General features: G+C 43.6%; 1 protein-coding gene and 1 non-coding gene across 2 annotated transcripts in view; one reads left to right on the top strand and one right to left on the bottom strand.

Moving 5' to 3' along the window:
* Nucleotides 1–286: 286 nt before the first annotated feature.
* On the bottom strand, nt 287–360 carry TRNAI-GAU. The gene has a single exon. It is a non-coding gene; the product is annotated as a tRNA-Ile (tRNA).
* Nucleotides 361–1,834: 1,474 nt separating this feature from the next.
* Nucleotides 1,835–23,672, top strand: part of DMRT1 (doublesex and mab-3 related transcription factor 1) — a 101,853-nt gene continuing 80,015 nt past the window's right edge. The window contains exons 1-2 of the mRNA XM_008582382.1: nt 1,835–2,286; nt 5,690–5,873. Coding sequence (XP_008580604.1) covers nt 1,972–2,286; nt 5,690–5,873 — 499 coding nt within the window. The 5' untranslated portion in view covers nt 1,835–1,971. The remainder of the gene's footprint in view (nt 2,287–5,689; nt 5,874–23,672) is intronic.

Genomic DNA, 23,672 nt, shown 5'->3' with positions numbered 1-23,672 from the left:
TTAATGGAAGACTTCAAATGAATGAATATTCCTGAATGAAACAGTGGTTACACTATTCTATTTAACAGGTTCCAATATGGGATGGATGGCTGCGTCCTGGCCCCTGTCAGGAGTAGAATGTCACTGGCTTCATGGATAGGGTATGAGGTACTGCATAAAGCCAGAAGCTTTTTTAGGAATATATATATATTTTTTCTTTCTTTCTTTCTATGAGGTACTGCATAAAGCCAGAAGCTTTTTTAGGAATATATATATATTTTTTCTTTCTTTTTTTTTTTTTGGCAGCTGGCCAGTAAAGGGATTGAACCCTGTACCTTGGTGTTATCAGCTCCACGCTCTAGCCAACTGAGCTAACCGGCCAGTCCCCAGGAAATAAATTTTAGATTGAGAACACTATTGGAGAAAATCCAGACTGAGCAAAAGGGCCTGTGCGAGAGGCCTCAGAATTAGAACAGGAAAGGCAGATGAGAGGATTTCAGAGCTAAGCACTGAAAATGCTAAAAGAGATGGCCACTGGAAAACCATTTTGATGAGAAGCCAAGTAGTGTGTTCATTGCTCCTTTGGAGAATTAACTCCCCTAAGTTTGGGGCCCAGAATTGGAAAGGTGAGTACTAACATTGGTGGAAAGCAAAGAGAGTAGGGGAGGGGTGCAGGAGCAGCCCCCGCCCCCCCGGGTGGACAATGGCCACTGGAAGGTTAAGGACGTGGCAGTGAGCAGAGGCATGTAAAGGGTCAAGGAAGAGCTCATCCGAGCTGTAGGTAACTATGAGAGGCTGAGAAGTGCAGAGGGAGATCATACACATGCTTTAAGACCCAGCTTAAGGTCTTTAACTTTTGTTTTTCACATGGAAAACAACACCAAGCCACCGCAGGTGCCCACTACTGTGTGCATGGAATATACTGGAAAACTAAGAAACAGAGAGACCAGCTGGAAAGTACCCCAGAGATTCAGACTTGAGGTGAAGGGCCGGCCTTAGAGGGACACATGGGTGTGTAGGAAGAAGGGTGTGCAGTTGCGAAGGAGGGGGAGAAGGAAAAGAGGGAGGAAATGGGATGGAAGGAGGAAGGAGGAGGGGTGGGATTGAGGCCTCTGGCACCGGCACCCCCTCAACCCTCAGTTTTTTAAAAGGCTGAGTTTCAGGGCCTGCAAAGCTTAAGTGAAGCTGCCTCAAAGGTAAGAAGCTATAGTCACCTAACGTGAGAAGCAGCAAGGGCTGGAACCATAGATGTGAAAGTCATCCTGATCCAGGAGGTAGAAATCTTGTGAGCAAATGAACAAGGTGCAGGAAGGCGTAAATGGGGAGCAGAAAGGCCCAAACTTTGAAATTCTTTCCCGAGAAAAAACCACTTTCCGAGTTGGCTGTTGCCAACGTTTGCTCTATCGAACTCGGAGAATGTGCCTTATTGGGGCGAAGGGAGATAGTGGCCTCACAGGGTGGTCTGCACTTTTTCCAAGCAGCACGCACGAGACTCTGCTCTTGACCTGGAAGACCAGCTTCCTCGGTGCAGCATGCTCTGGCAGCTGGGTCTCCGCGCCTTGGAGAGCTGGGGGTGTGGGGGGTGGGGTGGGTGCAGCTTGCAGCGGCTCTGCAGCAATCGTCTTGAGTGCTTGCTCCAGGTGCAAGCTTGCACGCTACGGGAGCACTGTGGCTGGAGTTGGGGGGCGGTGGGCGTGGCAGCGCTCCAGCGCGCCTTCTCTCGCCCCTTCAGACCCGGGAATGTTCTGAAAAGTATCCAAAAGTTCTGTGCCGCGGGCGCGCCAAAAGGGGGGAAATAAAAGCACACCCCTCCCCCACCCCTCCAGGCGTTGCGTGTCCCGACCTCGCCACTCGGACTGCACCTCCGGCTGCGGCGCACACGCCTCCCGCGCCTCCTCCTTGGGAGCCTCGCCGTCCGTTGTGTGCTCACTTGCAGCCGTCTCCGGACGGGAGAGGTGGCCGCAGAGCCCTTGCGCTTCTTTGGGGGGCACCATGGCCAACGACGACGATGCATTCAACAAACCTTCCGCACCGTCGGAGGCACCTAACGCCCCCGAGGCATCGCCGCAGGGCAAGGCCGGGAGCAGCAGCGGCGGAGGCGGCTCGGGCTCCGGGGCGTCGGGGTCCGGGGCGTTGGGCCTGAGCGCCTCGAGCAAGAAGTCCCCGAGACTGCCCAAGTGTGCGCGCTGCAGGAACCACGGCTACGCGTCGCCGCTCAAGGGCCACAAGCGCTTCTGCATGTGGCGGGACTGCCAGTGCAAGAAGTGCAACCTGATCGCCGAGAGGCAGCGCGTGATGGCCGCGCAGGTGAGTGCGGGCGCCCAGGAGTTGGGGTGCAGCCCCGACGGAGCTGCTTGGTGAAAGCCCCTCCAACGTGGCCAGCGCCACGCGGGGCCCGGGTCCGGGAGGGACGCCGTGCTCGCCGACGGCTGTGCTAGCTCGGAGCCCAGGGCTGCCAGCCACGCGCCGGCGCCACGCTCGGAGGGGGACGCGTCCCCTCTGATCCCAGCCGAGCAGAGCGCGGCGGGGTTGGCTCCGCTCGGGGGTCCTCGCCACCTCTGACCCCGCTCTCCAGTAATTTCGGGGTTCTGTTCCACGCGAGTCCCTGGGATATCTAACTCCTCTCCCCAGCAGAGAGCGGCGTGGTTGGCTCCGCTCGGGGGTCCCCAGAATCTCTGAGCCAGCTCTCCGACGGGGAGTTGCGGGGTTCGCCCATACGGGAGCCCCCGGGGTCCCAGAACGCTCCCTCCAGCAGAGTCCCGGGCTTCGCTCTGCTTGGGGGGGGGTCCCCACGATCTCCGACCTCGCTCTCTGTGTGGAGGGTTGCGGGGTTCGCTGCCCTCGGGGGTCCCCGGGACCTCTGACTCCACCTCGCAGCGGAGTTGCGCTGAAATTGAGGCTCCTTGTGTGTCCTCCCGACTGCCGCTTCCCCGGGTAACGTGTCGGGAAGCCGTGTATTTCTGGAAGAATCCCTGTAACGGACGCCACCGCGGCGTGGTCCTGCTTGTGCGCTTGGCGCACTTTCTGTCCTCGCCCCAGTGGGGGGAGGGAGCGCCTCAGCCATTTTGAGCACCGTGGGCATTTTATGAGCATTTCTACATTTGCAGTCTCGGTCCTAGTCACTCACGTGCACATTACTTCGGATTTTGATTCACGCTTACAAATTAAAAAAAATATGCGCAAGGGGGAAAACGTATGAGTTTGAGTTTTTTGTCGGTTGTTCATGATTTATTTTTTAAGCTGCATAAGCAGGCTAGTAATTTAGCATCTTAACGGAAATAGTTAATGTCGTTGGTATCCTAAAAGTATTTTTAGAAGACAGTAATATACATTCTTTCTAGCTTAAAGTTGTTTCATTTTAGAACAGCTATAAGCAGGCTAGTAATTTAGCATCTTAACGGAAATAGTTAATGTCGTTGGTATCCTAAAAGGATTTTTAGAAGACAGTAATATACATTCTTTCTAGCTTAAAGTTGTTTCATTTTAGAACAGCTTATTTAAAATGAAAAGATATCCAAGAAATGTTTGCTAACGATGTGCTACTTTTGATTAGGAACGTGTAAATATCCTCCATTGAAAATGATTTAGATAAGGACGTTGAACACGACTGCACAAATGCTTAAAGATTGTATACTTTTAATGTACATCAGATTTTTAAAAATGTGTTTTGAATGATATATTTTGGCTTCACCGATTGCCAAGTGCAGTCATGAAAATATAGGTTGCTTTCCTTTTGTTTTCATAGGTTCTTAGCTTAATCTATACTAGATGAAAAAAATACACTCTGGGTGTAGCATTAAAATGCATTACAACGAGATTACTGAAAAAAAACTTATGGATTTTTTCATTATACTTCTAGGTAGGTTGCCTTAAATATTTAGCATGGAGACTATGCTTGGGGGATTTCTCTTCAAAATATAATAAATTTATCCTAATAGGGGCATTAATTTTGAGAAACTTATTAGTAGAGGGACTAGTTTTGAGGAGGCTGTTTGCTATGTTAAGAACAAAAGCAACTCAAGATTACTTTTGGAATGTTAAACTTCAATATTTTTCATACCAGAAGGCTTGTGCTATGCTAAATGTATCCTTAAATATCTACATAGCACCTACTTTTTAGTCATTCTAAAATAGTTTGAAATTGATCTTAGATATGATTCTAAAATAATTGCATTTTCAATCATTGCCACCCCCTTCCTCGTTTGAATAACATTTCCTAAGCAACCTTGAGAGGAAGGTCTTTATAAAGATGCTCTTCGTTTATGGAATAGAGACACTATGCATTTTGGGTATGCTTGGGGTTCGTGGAAATCAGGGTGTATGTATGCGTTGACATACCTCAGAGATTTGCAGCATTTTAAAACTTATTTCTGGTCAAAGTCTCTGATATTCTCATTCTAAGCCTTTTGGCTGGTAATAGAAAATCCAAGATTTAAGCGTAGTTATTTAATCTTAAATAATTGATTATTTAAGGTTAGTTTTTCTAAGTTGAACACTCCTTTGGTTATGAGTAAAAATTACTTCCAAATTAGTCAGCTTTCTGTGTTTGGACTACAGTTTTCTGAAAACAGTATAGAAATTATAGTTGTGCTTCTTATTTAACATTTTGATTTCACCTTTTGGCTGGCTTCACTTTCTTATTTCATGATCACCAATACTGTGGTCAATTTCAACAGAAAGTGTTTTTTTGTTGTTACATGTACTAAGCAAAAATACAATTTATCTTCTTTAAACCTTTTTCCAACCTTTAACAATGTTGTTTAAAAGACTATAAATTGAAGAAAGACCATGAAGAATTTCTTAGGTATGTCAGGTTCTTTCCAGTCCCCATTGCCAGCTCTCCTTCCCTCCTGCCTGGAATGACACACCTGTCCTCTCTCCCTCTCCCCACCTCCACCCTCTTCTTCCTTAGGGGACTTCAACGACAGATTCTAGCCCCTTTCCCCCATTGCTTCTCCACATGCTCCCTCTACCCCTGGGAATCAGGGCTCTGCAGGGGTTCCTAAACAGCCTCTGCCTTTCCTGTTCCAGATAGTTCTGTCCCTTCATCCTTGCCTGTCCAAGTTCCACTCATCTTATTTTTCAGGGCTCCATTCAGGTACTACCTGCAGCTGATTCTTGCATTTTATAGATATTTCTATCTCTGAACTTCTTCTGTAGTATTGATTTGTGTCTCTCCCGTAGTGTTTATCGCATTATTTATGTTTTGTGTTGTAGCTGCATGTTTGCTTGACTCCTCTTTCTCCTTTTAAACAGTCAGTAACTTGGGATCCAGTCTAATCTTAGTGGTTGCTGTTCCTGTACAGTGGCCTTATATGTATTTGTGGAACGAAGGTGAGCGATCCCATTCTCCTTCCTGCCTAATCTATCAGTGCTTCTTACTTTTTCTGCTCTTAGATTGAAATCATCTCCTTAACTCACTCTACACTTTTTCCTGATCCTCCTAGCCAGACTCATTTTCTGATACTCTGCACACTCATTTGTTTAGCAAGTACTTTCTGAGCACATACTGTGGGCCAGATACTCTGGCTCTGAACCATTTCTCAGCTTTGGCTGCACATCACAGTTACCTTGGTAGCTTTAAAAAGAAGTGAGAGATTCTCAGAGCTCATCCCAGAGCTAGTGAATCATGGTGTCTGGGGTGAACAAGGCTTCTGTGGATTCGGCAAAGCTGCATAAGTGATTCTGGAGTGCTGTCCTGTGCTTCCAGGTGGCCCTGAGAAGACAGCAGGCTCAGGAGGAGGAACTGGGCATCAGCCACCCCATTCCACTGCCCAGCGCACCTGAGCTGCTTGTCAAGAGAGAGAACAACAGCAGCAACCAGTGCCTGATGACTGAGAGCAGCAGCTCCTCGCAGCCACCGCCAGCCAGTACTCCCACCACTGCAGCTTCAGGTAACCTGGGGCTCACGGGCCTAGGGGAGGGCAAGGGCTGTCGCCACAAAAACCGAGTCTCTGGAATCTCCTGAGCCACACATAACATTTAGAGCTACAGGATTTTCTTAAAGGATTCTCCTTCTGTCTGCTTTTGGCTGCCTCACAAAGGAGATGGCCATGAATTCTAGAAATGGAGGTTCAACAGCTTCACTGTCCTGTTGATGAACAGTAAAAAGGGAATTGGGACAATGTCAGAGAGGAGCGAGATGATTCAAATTTCCTCTCGGTCCATCCCTCCATTTTCGGGTTATCTTGGTGAGGGCTAAAGATCCTTGTTTCCTGGAACTGGAAGTTCATTTCTCCACAAGGATGGCGTCCACCAGTGTCTGAGAAGGCCACATCCTACGTGTCCAATTTGAATGGGTGCTGGGAAGTGACATGGGAAAGCATGCCACATTGGCTTGAATTCGCTGCCATGTGCTAAGCACTGTTCATGGGCTGTGTGGATGCTAATTCATCTCACTTCATTCCCAGAGTAACCTTAAGGTAGGAGATATTAATCCTCTTTTACTCATGTGAAAACTGAGGTACAGGAAGTTAAGTGACTGGCCAGGTGTACTGACTAGGAAGTATCTGAGTCAGTCCATCCAGAGCTCAGTGTGCTTACTGCACTGGGCCTCCAGGTTACTTCAAGAGTCACAGTGGTCTAGAGCTGCACTGTCCAGCACCAAAGGCCCTAGCCACATGTGGCTATTTAAATTTAAAGGAATTACAATGAAATAAAATGAAAGCATTCAGTTTCTCCATTGCACTGGTCACATTTCATGTACTCAATAGCCACATATAGCAAAGGGCTATCATGTTGGATGATGCATTTCCATCTCAGAAAGAGAGAGATGTTGATGGAGTAGAATGCAGGAAGATCTATGGAATCCTGTTGTTTCTGGCAGTTACATACACATAATGCAATTCACAGAATGTCTTTAGAGTCTGCTAAGGCTCCATGAAATGCAGCCTCGCAGTGTGGTACCACCTTAACTAAGCTTTCATGTACTACTCAGTTAACAGGACTTAACCACTGAGCTAAAGTTGCTCAACTGCATGTCATTAACTAGCTGTGCACCTTTGGACCAGTCACTTAAGCTGTCTGGGTCTTTTGTTTCCTCTTCTCAAAAAAGAGGGAGAGGGTTCTTGAGGGTCTTGAAGATCCTATGAGTCTTCATCATTATAAAGGAGGAGGAGGAAAGCAGACACCAAAGAAAGCAGGTAGGTGTGTCTGTGTGTCTGACTCTGTGTGTGTTATTGGAACTAGGGATTCTGTAATTAACAAAGGATGGGGTTCTCTCTCTCTCTCTCTCTCCCTCCCTCCCCCCATCTCTCCGTCCTTCTGGCTTGTTTTTTTTAGTTGCTCATAGTATATACTTAGAACAGTTTCCATTCTTTGCCTTTCATAGGAAGGTAGGAATCTATCTATCAGAAATATGATCTTCACACTTTGGGATTTTGAGAAGATGTGTCCAAGGCTTAGTGACTAAATGATATGGGGTCAGGGCCGAGCTGGTGGATATAACTGCATGGCTGGGATGAGAACTGGGGTGTACCACGTGAGTCAAGGGGGCGGGGGTTGCAGTGCTCAGATTTATGTAGGGGAGTGACTTATTTGATTTTCACAAACATCCCATGAGGTAGGAGTTCTCATCCCCATTTACAGATAAGGAAACTGAAGCTTAGTAAATGGTAAAGAAACTCCCACAGAATAAAGCTGGGATTCATTCCAGGCCTGTCTGGTCTCGAAGCCCGTGATTTTCTATTTCACTTGTCTGTGAGGTGAGGTGGGGGACCAGTTGCCATGTTTCCTTGGAAAATGGACAGTTATGATTCTTTACATGCTGTGATTCAATCCTCAGAAAGATTTGGGTTAATGGGTGAATAGGAACAATGTTAGGGACAAAAGTCTTGCCATTCTCCCTCAGCACAGAAGACTGCAGCCCCTGGCCTTTCGGGGAGAAGTACAGGGAAAGGCCTGGGATGGATCAGCATCAATGCTAGGCATTTTTAAGGGCACCGGAGGTGGACTTGGGCTTGTCTGACGTCCTACAGTCCACTTTGGGGGAAGGGATGTGGTATGATGTCAGAGTGTGAAGATAGTGGAGCTTTGGAGAGGGATTTCAGGCTAGATGGAGTTCAGAATGATGAAGTCCTCGCAGGGTATTTCGGAGTGGTGATAGGGAAAGTTACAAAAAGAAGCATGGGAGCAGGATACAGGGTTCAGGGTCAAGGAGGGTGTAACCAGACTCCCTTCTTGGCCTCTAGAACTGGCAGATCTTGAAGTCAGCCTGGAGTCTTTGAACCAACACTCACAGGGAAGGGGAGTGTGGCAGCCAGTTGTGTGCCGTGCTCATCTGCTCAGGTGCAGGTGGGCAGGCATTGTGCTGGGAGGCTATGCCTCCCAAAGGAAGGTGGGCGCTCTCCCGGCAGCTCAAGTCTGCAGCCAGGAGCTGTGGGTCCTCATTCTCAGGGCTCCTACCAGACCTGAGGGGGAGTGATAACTGCCAGACTGAGCAAGGATGTGAGCAAGAGGGAAACAGGTGCCAGTAGAATTAAACTATACAAATACATGGAGAAGGAGGGAAGGAGAGAGAGAAAACTAGAGAGACAGATGGACAGACTGATTGAAGAGAGTCCTGAAGCTTTTATGAAGCAAATGCAGCTCACCTTCTTAGCTTGCTACTAACAAATATATAGCTTATATTAATTTTTCAGAGATTGGATTTATTTAAAATAACATTAACTTTATGCAGGTAAGTGGTGAACATTTATAGAAGACTATGAAAGCGTATTCAATGACAGATGATTGTTCTTCCAACACCAACCTGCAGCTCTCTGCTCTCTGTTGTTCCAGGATTGCTGGCTGCGTGCATGGGCTTATGTGCCTGTTTATCCTTTTCACATAGTTCTATAAAAATATTTACATATTTAATATAATGGGAACATATTGTTCCTACTTGTGGGTAATTAGCTTTTATTCATCAAATACAGCTTGGAATTTATTTCATCTTTTTGAGTGGGTGGCCAGTACGGGGATCTGAACCCTTGACCTCAGAGGTATAACAGTGCTTGAACCAGCTGAGCTTACCAGCTAGCCTCCAGCTTGGAGTTTTTAATGGCCTAGAATTCCGTTATATAGATGTGGAAAGCCAGGATTGGAAATTATTTAGCCAGAGGCAAAAGTTGTAGGAGTTGTCATGAAAGAACAGTAAAACCTACCAACCTGGCTCACCTAGGGAAAAGTTTCTAATTACTCCTTTCTAATACCTGAGGTCTGGTGTCTACTAGGCCAATAGCTTGGTAAAATCTAGTAGATTTTTATGTCCTTGAAGTTTCTTAGCTATCTCTTTTTGGCTCCTGAAAGTGCCAAAAGTGAGAGGGAGAAATGACCAACAATTATTGCCAAGATGATTGGCTGAATTCTGAGGACACTTTGAAGGAGACTGGATTTGCCAAGCTGTTGTTTCATTTATTTGGAGTAGGATTGTGTACGTTAGAAGAAAGTGTCTACAATCCTTAGCCAAAGATTGACCAAGATTGACCAAAAAACTGACCAGATATTCCTTAAATAATGTATTAAAAGATTCTTGTTATTTTATTCTATGTTTGTGGGTACTGTTGAAAGAAAGAACCTTTTGAAGAAATTATCTGTTCATTGCTGTTTCTTATATGAGTGGGATCAGATGTTAGCAGGTATACTATTGATTAGTGGATAGGTTTTCTTCCCAGCCATTTTCCCAGGGGAAAAAAAAAAAAAGCTGAGTATTTTTGGCTATAAATGACAGTGAATAACAATTTCAACATTTTCTCTGTGGTTTCATTTTTGGAATTTTAGCATAAAGTGTACTTTTTAATTTCAAAAAAAACTGACCAGATATTCCTTAAATAATGTATTAAAAGATTCTTGTTATTTTATTCTATGATTGTGGGTATTGTTGAAAGAACCTTTTGAAGAAATTATCTGTTCATTGCTGTTTCTTATACGAGTGGGATCAGATGTTAGCAGGTATACTATTGATTAGTGAATAGTTTTTTTATTTCCCAGCCATTTTCCCAGGGGGGAAAAAAAAAGCTGAGCATTTTTGGCTATAAATGACAATGAATAACAATTTCAACATTTTCTCTGTGGTTTCATTTTTGGAATTTTAGCATAAAGTGTAATTTTAATTTCAGAAGTCACCAGCTGATTTTTTAAATCTGAGGCATTCTTCCTCTTTGTAAAGTTGGGCTCCTCTTTGTTTTATTTTATATTCTAATTTTTCTTCAACCTCCTGTGTGCCTGTAGAATGCTGTTTTACCCAGTCCTTATGCTAAGGTCTGCATAGTTCTTTGCCTCTCCTTTTCTGTGCAGAAACTGTCAGATGAAGGTTGCATTGTAGATAATTGGGTTCTGCATATGTGTCCTTTGTAAGGACTTGAATATTATCTCCTGTGGGGCTCTCCCTTCTGGAGCACTCTGCACTTCCATCCACACTCACATTCGTCCTCCCCCAGATCAAACCACCTCCTACCGTCTCAGGACTTCCCTGGCAGCTCCACTGCTCAGTTTCACTCACCTTCCCCTTTTGGAAGGGTTGGTCAGGTCTCTACATAATATCAGAGGGGCCCCTCAGGGGCCGGCCCGGTGGCGCACTGCTATTTAAATTTAAAATAACATTTCAGTTTTTGCCCTAAAAATCCTCTGTGGGATTATTTAAATTTACAATAACATTTCACTTTTTATCTTTATAGCACTTCATTCAAATGAACAATAAGAGCATTTTATTAAAATTGGGTTGGGAGTTGATTTTTGAAGGATTCTAGCCACTTACATGAGATGAGCTGCATCTGACTTTAGACAGAGCTCTCAATTACAAGTGGAACAGGATATGATATTAGGTATAAAAAAGTCTTTGGATGAAAGCATTCCCAAATTTTATTTTCAGAGTCAAAGAAATTTCCAGGATGTCCAACAAAACAAAACTCCTTAAACTGAAGCAACAGTTGGAGATTTAAATGAAAGAAAACAATTAAGATTAATGGTACAGATGATTTTGAGAGCCTGCTCTCTTAAATTGTGGTTCAACCAATTTTGTTTATTTCAAAGGCAGTCTTTGCTTATGTGTCAAATATAACAGTTTAATTGGCCTGGTAGAAATATCTGTGGGTAGTATTTTAGGAAAGCAGTTCTGTCAGCCTCTTCTGCCAACCCAGCTTTCTTTAGAGCTTCATGGCCTTTGAAATCACCTGTAGATTCACACGAGCTTAGATGATTCCTTTTATCTCTTTCAGCGTCCCATCTTTCTTCTCTTCCCAGTCCCTAGTTTTTATTGTATTGCTGATTTCTCTCTTTGTTTTATACGCTGATCTATGATTCTTTTTTTTTTGGCAGCCGGCTGGGGCAGGGATCGAACCCTGGACTATGGTGTTATCAGCACTACTCTAACCAATCGAGCTAACTGGCCACTTCAATGCTGATCTAGTCTATGCCTCTGGGGTAGTGGGGATGCTGAAGTCTTTCAAAGGACTGAGGTTTATGGTGGGGGCACAGGGGAATGTAATCTAACGTCTTATGCAGGATACTGTGAATTCTGTCCCTGTGTCAGATGATGTGGACTCTGAGCCTGGGAGTGCTCTCGGTTGTACCGGGAAGCAAAAGAAGTGGATGGGGGTGCCTGTGGCTCCCCGTCGCTCTAGCTGCCATCTCACTGGTTCTTGACTTGTCCTGGTTCCTTCTGTGGTTGTCACAGCAACAGTGAAAGTGCATGTCTGCATTTTTGTCTCAGCCTGTCTTATTTTTTTGTCTCAGGTGTCTTATTTTTCAACTGATAAAAAAATTCAGTTCAAGGTGACAATCTTTTTGACTCCCCTGTGGAAATTCATGTAAATATTGATCACTGTTGTTGAATCAAATGACATTTCAAACCAAGTTTACTCTATTCTCTTATGCCTGTAGACAGACTTCACAGTTGCTAATCTGGTCTTATTGTGTAATATCACTGAATGTGCTTTGCAGGAAAAAAAATGCACAAGAAACTCTTAGACTATAAATAGCTGGCTTGTCAAAAGAAAACACCAATTCAGTACTATAGTAATAGCAGGTTTTCTGATATTTATTGGCAGTGAGAGTTCTTAGATATTGCTTCAGTCATCCAATGTCAGTTCAATTCAGTGTATACTAACAGATGGCTTTTAATATTGATTCCAGCACATAAAACTGCTCCCTAGTTTTGTACCATCCCTTAATTCTGGTCCTGAGGTTTATCTAAACCTCAGGGGGTTTATCTAAAATATATAAAATAAGGGCCGGCCCCGTGGCTCACTCGGGAGAGTGCGGCGCTGGGAGCGCAGCGGTGCTCCCGCTGCGGGTTCGGATCCTATATAGGGATGGCCAGTGCGGTCACTGGCTGTGCGTGGTGTGGGCAACACCAAGCCAAGGGTTGCGATTCCCTTACCGGTCACAAAATAAATAAATAAATAAATAAATAAAATAAAATATATAAAATATGTGTTAATTCAGTGAAGCAGATTGGATCTATCTAACACCAATAAATGTTTGCTGAACTGAATTGAATTTATCTGTGCTGGAGAGTCTGCTGTCTGAGCAAGATTTCCTTCCTTCCTTCCTTCCTCCCTTTCTTCCTTCTGTTTTTCCATTTTATTTATTCATTCATTCATTCAACAAATATTCATTGTTTGACTGCATTGAGCCAGGCCCTATTCTCAGTACAGGATATATAGCAGTGCATAAAACATCTGTCTCTCATGGATCTTATATTTCGGGGTCAGGGAGGGGGACAGTCAGGTGGCCAGAGTGCTGGAGTGCTGTGAGCACAGGGTGACATCGCTGGGGGCTGTGTCACGTGGGCGTTGTAGGCCATGGAAAGAGTTGGGATTTTATTATGACTGCCATGGAAAGTCACTGAAGTGTTGAAGCAGTGAATGGTGTGATCTGATTTACTCTGTTCAGAGATCTCTGCTGCACACGGACTGTAGTTTGAAGAAAGCCGAGTGGGAGCAGGGATCGATGTGAGGGCTGTGCCGTTGCCCTGGGAGAGGGGCAGGCTGCTTTGATGGCCTGGGGGCAGTGGAGGTGGAAAAAGGGTCTGTTTAGACGGGAGGTCTATTTTGGAGGTGAATTCGTGTGTAATTTTGGTAGATATCGTCAACGGCACGGCCTCCCGAGCATGGCTGCCATAGCATTGCCAGCTCTAGGTTGTCCTTGGGGCTTTACCAGTCTGAAAGGGAAGAGTCGTACAAATTGGAACAGTTTGTAATCCACATTTCCCTTGCTAGTGAGGCTAAACATCTCTTCATATGTTTTAGGGCCATTTGTATTTTCTTCTGTGAACCATCTGTTCATGTCCTTTGCCCATTGCTCTACTGAAACCCCCCATCTAGGAGTTCCTTAGTTATTATGGAGATTGGCCTTCTGTGATATGAGTTGCAATCCTCACCACGACCACCACGTGGTATTTCAAACCATGAAACTGTATGAGGCCACCTGGGGACAGACGGCAGAGACAAGGAGAGCCTCAGGACTGAGTCCTGGTCACCGCCCTCTTTGGAAGACAGTAGAGGAGCTGAAGCCTGAAGCTCTTTCTTCTAGTTCCAATTCATAGGCCCTTAGCCAGGCCAAGTGAGAATGGCTGTAGGATGGCTGAACCGATGTGTTCTTCATGGTTCTCCAAACTTCTGCTCCTCAGTTCAGTTTTAGCCAGGAGATAGATCTCATGTTGCGCTAACAGCCCCAGGGACTAAATCATTTCGCAGTCATGGTGTAGAAGTTTCAGTGTTACTATTTGATGTAAAATAACTATGGTATGACCGTGACTGAGGAATGGGAGCATATATAGCCTAGTTAGATATTCTGGTTATTGGCGACTAATCTTATTTTTACCAATATTGTCAGTTTGCATGAAATTAGAATGCATGCTGCATGCTACCCTTTTTCTGTCTCAAAGCCATTTTACTGTCTGCACTGATGCAGCATGAACATTATCATTACTGCTGCATGGCAGTGCCACATTCCCCCTAAGAGAATAGTCTAGGGTAGTGGAAGCTTGATCAGAGGTCTTGAAGATTAAAGATACCTGGAAAAAGAGTTTCTATGCTATCTTGATAACTTTATACCTGGGGAGGGAAGCCCCATCTTATTGAAAGAACCTAAGATCTAGAGTCAAAAGACCTGGCTCAATTCCTTACCACCTGTCTCGTCTGGGGGGAATTCATTTAATTTCTTTCCATTTGTGAAATGGGTAAAGTAATGTCTGCCCAGAATATCTCATAGCATTGTTTAGTGCTCATCTTTTTCATAAGATATTGATGGTGCTCAGAATTTTTCACAAAATCTAAGATATTTATGAAAAAATTCTTTGTAAACCTGATGAAATACATAAATATATCATAGAACTCAAGTTTCAGATTTAATATGAGGAACGAGCAGATGAACAAGACTGATGTTATCTACCCTATAGCCATAAACTGGTTTTTTGCAAAAATGAAGTTCCATGAGCTGATACAATAAGAATTACATCTCTGGGTGAGGATTATGGAACCCATCATGCTTTCCTACACGGTGGCTTCCAGGGATCTCAGAGATGCATCTTAATGCTCAAACATAGTAAATGCATTAAGCCCTCACATTAGACTATAAGTAAGCGTCCCCCCTTCTTTTTATGACCTTGCTTTTCGGTTTGTTTGTTTTTTTTCTTTCTGTTTTGTTAACTTTACTGATAGATGTCTTCAGAGTTAGCCATCTGTTATCCTTTCTAAAGAGAGTGGGGAGTATAGTCTCGCCACACCAGGGCTCAGGGCTCTGAGTTTGGGAACTACCCTGCAGCAAAACAGGTAAAACACTGTCAGTAGCTTGCTGCCCCTCACAGCATGAACAGAGGCACGCATTTAGACACCAGCAGGACGTGCATGTAAAATTAAGAAGCAGGGGACATCAGTGCAGTCCTGCTGGGGAGCAAGGCAATGGCATAATATTTCAGACACGTTGACATCACCACCTTTGTGAAGAAATTTGGGAAAGCTGGAGTAGGTGTGTCTCTCACTGTTGACCAATGTGAAGGAGACTCATTTACCTGGTGATCAAGATAGTATCTTTAAGTGTTTAGTTTTAAAAGTTTGCCTTTTTAAACACTCTCCCAAACCTGTATTTATTTGAAAATAAACAGTGCCAGATTTTTCTTTAGGGGCTAACCAGAAAGCAACAAGGGAGTCTCAAGGACGTTATTTGGTTAATACACTGATACCGAATGCAATGGGTGGGTAAGGAATTAACAAGCAACAGCAACGTAGGTTGCGTGTAATTCCTCATTAGCAAGTCGAGACGTTTCTGAGACTGTCCCCCGGCATCCCACCCCAGGAGCTGCTACCTTGTAGAGCCCCGGTCATCTGCTTGATGAGAGTGGAGTTCATTTCCCTTATCACTCTCTCCCTCAATTTTTATCTGAAAGATGGAATTATGAGTTACAGGAGAAAAGGAGTAAGAGGCACATCAAAGAACTTTTTTGCAGCTTTGAATAGGGGGCCTTATTGGTTTGGGGTTGTTAGCTTTGGGTGTGCTGTTTTCACCATGAAGCACCTGGGGTTTGTTTTTCTCTCGAAGATGTAGATAAACTAGAGAGAATCCAGGGGAAGGGCAACAAAAATGATGTATGACTTGGAGAAAAGGAGAATAACAGTCTATAAATATTTGAAAGGTAATATAAAAGAGGGAGAGAGATTATTTACAGCAGTGGCGAGGAGTTTGACAGGAACAAAAGCTTGCATCTAGGAGCAGGGGAAAATTGGGTGGGACTGAAAAAAAAACAACAACAGCATAATAAGGGTGATTAAGCAAAGAAATGTAATTCTCACATTAGTTTGTGTTGCTGGGAGCCAGGGTGGCAAGAAGTAGAGATGTTTCTCAAACTGAGGATCCTTGCACAATTGTGAATTGCGATTTCCTAGTTTCTCTGTATAAAGCTAGGAGAGGGGGCAGTGCTTTATTTTTGCCTCGAAAGTGCATAGTTCAATTCCCAACTCTTCAGTGTTTTCAGAGGTGGTAGTAATAATTATAACATGACTGGCTATCACTTACTGAGTGTCTGCCTTGAGGCGGGTATTGTCTTAGCTGCTTTGGTATTTATATTCTCATTTAATCTTGATAGCAACTCTGTATAATCGGAACTATTTTTTCCATTTATGAGGAAATCGAGTTCAGTAACTTGCTGAAGATTGCATGTGCTGTATTAGGTGACTCTCAGCCCATGTTCATGCCATGTATCAGGCTTGGTTATCTAGGTCATCGTGGTTGTGAGAGTAGTAATTGGGACCCACTAGGTGGCCTGGTAAACAGTTTGTATCCGAGTACAGGGGTAAGCAATATATGAGCATCCTTTGAAAGGTTCGTGGAAAGATCTGTATTATCTTTCAATTCTACTTTTCCATGAACTTTTTGAAGTACCCTGTAGTTGATGTCCAGGGCTCCCTTTGCTTTACTTTTCTCTTTTCTTCTTCCCTTTCTTGAGATATATTTTCTCAGTATCAGTAAGTGCTATGTTATTAATATATTACATTTTCTCATTCCATAAATTCAGTTATACCATAGGCTTTTAGTCATCTTTGTACCTGTTTAGAGATCTGTGCAATCTCACTAAGGAAAGAAGAATTCTAGAAGGCAGGCATTATCCTGGATCTTATGTGCTAGTTGTAGTGGGGCTGCCTTTGTAGTATTCTGTACTTTCCTTAGCTTTCTGTCTCTGATATTTTATAGTATCCAGTGTAGTGATGATTGATTAAAAACAGACCAAAATAGACAGAATTCAGTACTCAGAATAAAGGTGGAAAGGTGGTGTCTGGGTTTTTCATGTCATTGCAAGAAGTTACCAAGCCTGGAATCAAAAGGCTTGGGTTTTAAATCCAGACTCCAGCTACCGCCATCTTCCTCCGTGTGCCAGGCACCTTTCTAAGCCAAAGCCAGCTCCTCTGTCTTGCGGGGCAGAGTAGTTCCTGCTCTCTCAACCTCCTAGGGTTCTTGTGGGTAGCAACTGAAAGAATATTTATAAAGTGCTGTTTATAAACTGAAGAGTATCAGATAAATGAAAGATAAAGTTAAAAGTTAGCATCACTTATAGTAGTGGCTCTTTTCTTAGCTCATTTGCTTGGTATAAATCTGATATACAGTAGCCCCCCCTTATCTGCAGGTTTGCTTTTCATGGTTTTGGTTCTGAGTGGTGTGATGACATCTGGCACTGTCCCACCCTTTGCCCAGTGTACCCACGCTGTGGACACTACCTGCTCTATAGAATGTGATTGCATAGGAAAAGGCACCGTGTATATAGGGTTCAGTACTATCTGCAGTTTCAGGCATACACTGGGGGTCTTGGAATGTGTCCCCCATGGATAAGGAGGGACTACTGTGGTTAATAGTGGTTGGGACTTTCGAGGAAGTTGACGTTGTTCAAAGGGCAGTGTCAGATTTGTATGAGGGGCAGAACAGAAAGGGCCCAGTGAGTTTCTAGGACATTATTCCACTAATACCACAACTTTTGCCTCTTCCTTTCATTTAACTATGGTAACATGTAATGAAGACCGTGCTGAGTCTCCTGGCCAGAGGTAGGTGGCATGGAAATCCAAACTGTGGCTCAGGGCACCGGCATTTTTCCTTTCCACTTTTCAGATTGCACCAATACTGTTTGCCATTCTCTGTGGGAATTACTTACTTTCCCTTTGGAGTCATGTGCCTTTTTAAAATAAAGAGCTTTTTGACTTCTGTCCCTGTGCAGTTGTTCCCAGTAGCAGTCCCTAGTAAATTCCTCTCTAAAGTCATCCCTAGATTACTTTTACTGTAAACTGTAATGATTTGACTCTGGCCGTATTTCTCCCAAGGTCTCCTATCTCGGTTACTTGTAAGGCTACTCCTCCCCTCTCTTGTTCTCTTTGATCTTTTATAATTGGCTTAAAACTCTCCATAGTTAATCTGCAGTGACTTTGTTTCTCCTCCCTATTTTTGCTTTTTCAGTCCCTGAGAATTTAATAATCTGTTTCACATTATTTTCTAATTTTTCTTCTGGTGTCATATTCTCCGTCGCACTGTTAATAGACTTTTCTCCTTGTCTACCCGTTTGCTTTATCTTAGCTATTAATGCAACTCTGCATTTTGTCCGTATTTTGGCTTGGAATAAACAAAGTCCTCCACATTCTGTGGAGGTGGTGGCCTTCCTAGTTCCAGACTCAGCTAGAGACCGCTGCATATGTATATGGTAATGTGATAAAATGACCCTGGAGATGAACAGTTGAGCACCCAGCTTGAATTGAATGAATGGATGAATTTGTTGAGTGCTTGTGAGCTTTTTCTCACAAGTTGGCCTTTCTGGGGCAAATTACTATGACTACTCCACATGGAAGAAAGAACAGTTCCGTTACCTCTTCTGTGATTGACTTTTGGGGGTGTTCTTCCTGTGACAGCATCCATAATAATCTTTTCACTAAGCTCAGCTTTTCAGTCTGAAATCCTTTTAAAAGACATAGCATTGTCAAAAAGTCAGGCTTCCTGCCACTTTTCTGGTCCCTGATTGGCCTGGAAATGAACCCCCAGGTGAGTCTCAAGGCTCTGCCTATTTTGTTTAGTCTCAGGACCCCCATATTTCTCTTCTTGACTCTTGAAGGCTTTTTATCAGCACCACACTCTACCGAGTGAGCCACGGGCCGGCCCTCTTGAAGGCTTTTTAAACTGTTGTTCATGGTGGGCTTCAGGAGGTCTCAGAACTCTTAAATCTGCATTTTTCTCTTAGAAGATGGTCCAGCATTTTCATCTGATTATTTGAGGGGTCTGTACCTAAGAAATACTAAGAACTACTGTTTTAGATTTAAACCAATAGACCTTTTCTAAAAAACACTATTTCTCATCTTATTATATTTCCTTCATCTCTGTGTACCTGTTTGCCCTTTTCTATCAATTTTTGAGTAAATAGGAGCAGAAATTCTATTATTTAGGGTACTTTTAAAAATAACAGCTTTATTGAGGTATAATATTTTTTCTCCTTTTAATTACTTAATTATTATTATTATTTTACATTCTAAGATGCTGCAGAGCAGTTGTAGGGGAGGGGGAGAGGGGACAAGGGATGGAGATAGGGTGGGAGGAGGAGGAAGGAGGGAGGGTGGGGCATGGTGGAGGCCCGTGGCACCCCTCAAACCGTCCTTCTGGCAGGGGATCCCAGGGGACTTCCTGCCGTGGCGGCTCAGTGGTTGTCACTGGGCTGGATGCAGACGTTGGCAGGGTGTGGCAGAGGCCCTCATCCCTGCCATCCTTGGGAGCCTGGGGTACTTCTGGCTGTGGCCTGCTGGTGTTGCTGGGCTGTGTGCTGACCAAGTGTAATTTATACATCAAAATTCTCTATCTTGACGTGGTGTTTAATGTATTCAGAGTTGTGCAAACATCCTTATTGTCTAATTCTAAAACATTTTCATACCCTCCCCAACAAAAACCCATACCCGTTACCAGCAGCTTCCCATTTCCACCTTCCCCCAGCCTCTGTCAATCACTAACCTACTTTGTATTTTTGTAGTTTTGCCTATTCTGGAAATTTTATATAAATGGAGCCATATAATTTGTGACCTTTTGTGTCTGGCTTCTTTGACTTAGCATGATGTTCTCTAAGTTGATCCATGTTGTAGCATGCATCACTACTTCGTTTCTTTTTATTACTGATTATACTCCATTAAATGAATATGCCACATTTTGTTTATCTATTCATCAGTTAATGGAGAACATTTATGTGCAAATATTTGTGTGAACGTATGTTTCATTCTCTTGGGTATATACCTAGGAGTCGAATTGCTGGGTCATATGTTTAACATTTTGAGGGGGCTGCTAGACCTTTGCAAAACTGGCTACACCATTTTACATTTTTAGCAGCAATGGAAATGGAGGGTTCCAATTTCTTTACATCCTTAACAACACTTGTTATTATCTGTCTTTTTGGTGATTGCCATCCTAGTGGGTGTGAAGTGGTGTTTCATCCTGGTTTTGATTTGCATGTCACCGATGGCTAATGCTTTTGAACATCTTTTCATATGGTTATTGACCATTCGTATATCTTCTTTGGAGAAATGGCTGTTCAAGTCCTTTACCCCTTTTTATGTTGGGTTATTTCTGTCTTTTTAACGTTGACCTTTTTTTTTTGGGCTTTTTTGTGACCGGCTCAGCCAGTGAGCGCACTGGCCATCCCTATATAGGATCCGAACCCGTGGCAGGAACGTCGCTGCACTCCCAGCGCCGCACTCTCCCGAGTGCGCCACAGGGTCGGCCCTTAATGTTGGCTTTTGTAAACACAGTTCTGCATACATTTAATGTCCTTAGGCACGGCTGGGTCTTGTGAGGGAGGAATGGCACCAGCTCTGTGCTGTGTGCCTTCATATATGCTAACTCATTTTGCAAACTGAGAGAGTGAAATAAAGGAAGGCAAGCCTCTCACTTTGGCAGTGGAAACAGTGGGAAAGGTAAGGTGAAAGGTGGTGGGAAGGTGTTCATAAGTGGGGGAGTGGCCTTCTCTCATGCCTTTTAAATAGTGCCCTTTTAGAGAGACTCAGGCATTGTAATGGTGACCTTCAGGGAAAGAGTAGACAGTGCACGGATTTGGAAGTGAGAAAAGGAAAAGATCAGGAGAATAGTACACCTTCTGATACTCCCCATAAAAATAAGTCAGTTATTAGGAGGAAAGAAATATTATAGGAAATGAGCATATTTAGCCTTGAGATGAGAAATACCTAAAAGCTTTCAAGGAAATAAATTATTCTTACATAGTATGGTGGCCATGCATTTTATATTTATTTCCCTGAGATTAAATGAGGAAACAAGTTTAAAATGTGGTTCTCCTGGTAAGTGAGGGTTTAACACTGGCATGGTGCTTTTGCAGCTCACAGCAGGGGATAGATTTGCATCTCTCCTTGAGTGTTTGTCCTATCTGAAGGTAATGAATGGGTAAACTGAATAAGTCTTGAAGTTTTTTTCCAGTCTTGAGATTGTGTTAAGTGATTTTGTTTTGTTTTTTGAGATTCTGCAAGTGTTGGTTAGTGGGTAGAAACATCGGAATCATTTTGAGTAGTTCTCAGAAAGATCATAGAACCTGTGCTTAAACTTTATATAGTTAGAGTATTATAGATAGATAGCTTATTTTTAAACTTTTAGGTAAGTTCTTTTTTTTTTTATTACACACAATCTGAATATATACAAAGTTAAATGCATATCTGTATATTAAATCAGATAATCCTGTTAACTCGCTGTTCCCAATGGCCAAAAGGGCCATGGTACCTAAAAGAAATGTAGAACAGAGCAGCATCCCCTTCTTCAGATCTCGTTGGGTTAATTTCCTGAGCAAAATGTCAGCACATGTCCCCTCTGTGGACACAAAGGAACTTCTGTCTTGACTGTCTCTCTGACTCGGCTTACCTTTTTCCCTTTCCCGGGATTTCTCATAACACTTTATTTTTATAAACCATTAAAAAAAAAGAAAAAAAAAAACACCCCAACAACTTAATCTTAAAACCTGTGTTTTTGTAGGAGTATGTTCTTTTTTTGTTGTTTAGATAATGACCCTTGCCTCGTTGTTAATTTTAAGAAATCTGTATTCCCCAACTCTTCAAACCAGTATTGTTTCTGTGGTGGATAAACCTTGAGAATCATGGGTGAGGTTAGTGGTTGACGCAGTTACAAATGATACCAGGTGCCGCCCACAGGCTCTGCAAACTCCTTTGCCACAGATAGGGCTGCCTTTATGCCTGGGCCACATGGTTTTAGAGTTTTCATCCTCCTCCAACGCAGGCTGTACCCTGCTGCCTGCCGAGGTCTTCATAGGTTCTAGATCTGTGCTAAGTACCGAATAGTTTTTGATACTTGTGATCTCTTTGTGAGGTGGAATTTCTGAAAGCTTGTTAGATTTTCTAGTGATCCAGATGTACAGAATCTATACAAGGCAGATGACTGGATAAGAAAAATAAAGATGTGATGCTGGTGTGACTATAGTTGTTGGCCAGTTAGATGGCTTCTGTCATGCTGTTTCTTAGTTGCCATGACAACATTTTAGGTGACAGTCCCAGCGTGACTCTTGGTAATCATTTCTTTCAGTTAAGATTTGATTTTCTTTTTAGTTAAGATTTTGAGGGATGTGTGTGTGTGTATTTAATGTGCGTGCATATATATACACACACGTATATACACTCATATCCCCAAGTTGCCAGAGCTTTCAGGATCTTTGAACTGTTGGAAAATATCTCCCTCTGCTACTATTTAAAGCCGGAAGCCTCAGATTCCAGCCCCACAAAAAGTACCCCATCTGATTGGCAGAGCTATGCCACATGCCTGGCTGGGAATTAAAGTTCTAGCCCTTACACTGGGGAGGCAGGAATTGTCACAAGTATGAGGTTTTTGCTGCACCCTCCGATCCCTGTGGTTAGTGATGTATTTGATGGAGCATTTAGCTAAAAAGACACAGTTGAGAGTTGGATGACAGGTCATCTTACACGATTCAGAGTAGCTTGTGTACACTTGTTGAGAACAGCACAATAAAATTAGATTGGTAGCAGCTGGCAAACAAGGCAGCAGTTGCAAAGTGCAGAGCAAAACAAGAAGCCAGAGTTGGAGGGGCTGCTGCAAGGACAAGTCAGAAGAGCCACAGGTCAGGACCTGGGGCTGGTGCCAGGTGCCCTGGGGCCAAGTCCCGAATCGCAGCGCCTGCCTTGCTTGACATTTCCTGTGAAAGAAGGCTCTGACCAGCACGTCTGTCTTTGGAGCTTGAGAAGTCTCTTGACCTCTATGTTTAACACACCTCCATGTCAGTGCTTAAACAGTAGTCATCTGTGTTCTTTTCCAGGAGACTGGCGGTGTTGACTCCTTGTCAGTAGCAAGGGCACAAGTGTGAGGTCTCAGAGCAGGGGTGTGGTGGGGGTGGCCGCTCAGCTGTGGGCCCTCTGCCAGTCACACATGTGTCCTTACATTGGCTACTTGAACTTCTCTGAGTGTGGAAACAAGGGATGAAATTGCTTCTGAGGCCTTCCCTGTGGTTGCATTCTGTGAAAAGCTGTTACGTTTAATTTTCTGTGGTTCACTTTACCTGACTTTGGTAAAAATAATGGTTGAAAGATTGAATGAGCTTTTATTTGTAGAATCAACTCCTTTTAATTTCAGAGGAGCTTTATTCCAAAGGAGGGGAAGACAAAAGGGTAGAAAAGACATTAGGGGGAGCCACGCAAGAACTGGCCTCATTTCTAGCAGCATTCTGGGGCTTTTCTTGGAACCCTGTACTGGCTTAGAGGTACATCTCACAACTGTAGGGTGCAGGGGGCGTTTTGAAGGAGGCCATGGTGGAGAAGACAAAGACGTCAATGAACGTCCAAGCATCGAGCACCCACGTGTACAGCCAACAACCCTGATCCCCCCCTTTTTCCCCTGCACAGCTAAGAGTTAAAGCTGCCCTTTGGGATGTGACACTAGATGTCAGTTCTAGAATTAATATATTAAATCCACAGGGAATCCCTAAATCTCATTTTAATCACTGATGTGAACATAATTTCTCCTCCTACTCAAAACAACAACAACAAAAGCTACTAAACTAAATATGGGAGAGTTTTAATTGAGTTTAATATTTAAAGTTTCACTGTCTCTATTCTTTTTCTTATCTCTACCTTTTCCCAGTAGCAGTTTTTAAAATCGTAATACAATTAAACAGCAAAATCAGAGAAAAAGTTTAAAGGGCTCCAGATAATTCCCAGTTTGGGTTATCAGCTCTCACATAATGG

This window comes from Galeopterus variegatus, unplaced genomic scaffold (genome assembly GCF_000696425.1).
Source record: "Galeopterus variegatus unplaced genomic scaffold, G_variegatus-3.0.2 Scaffold2595, whole genome shotgun sequence".
Classification (NCBI taxonomy): Eukaryota; Metazoa; Chordata; class Mammalia; order Dermoptera; family Cynocephalidae; genus Galeopterus; species Galeopterus variegatus.
This window is presented reverse-complemented; position numbering and strand designations above follow the sequence as displayed.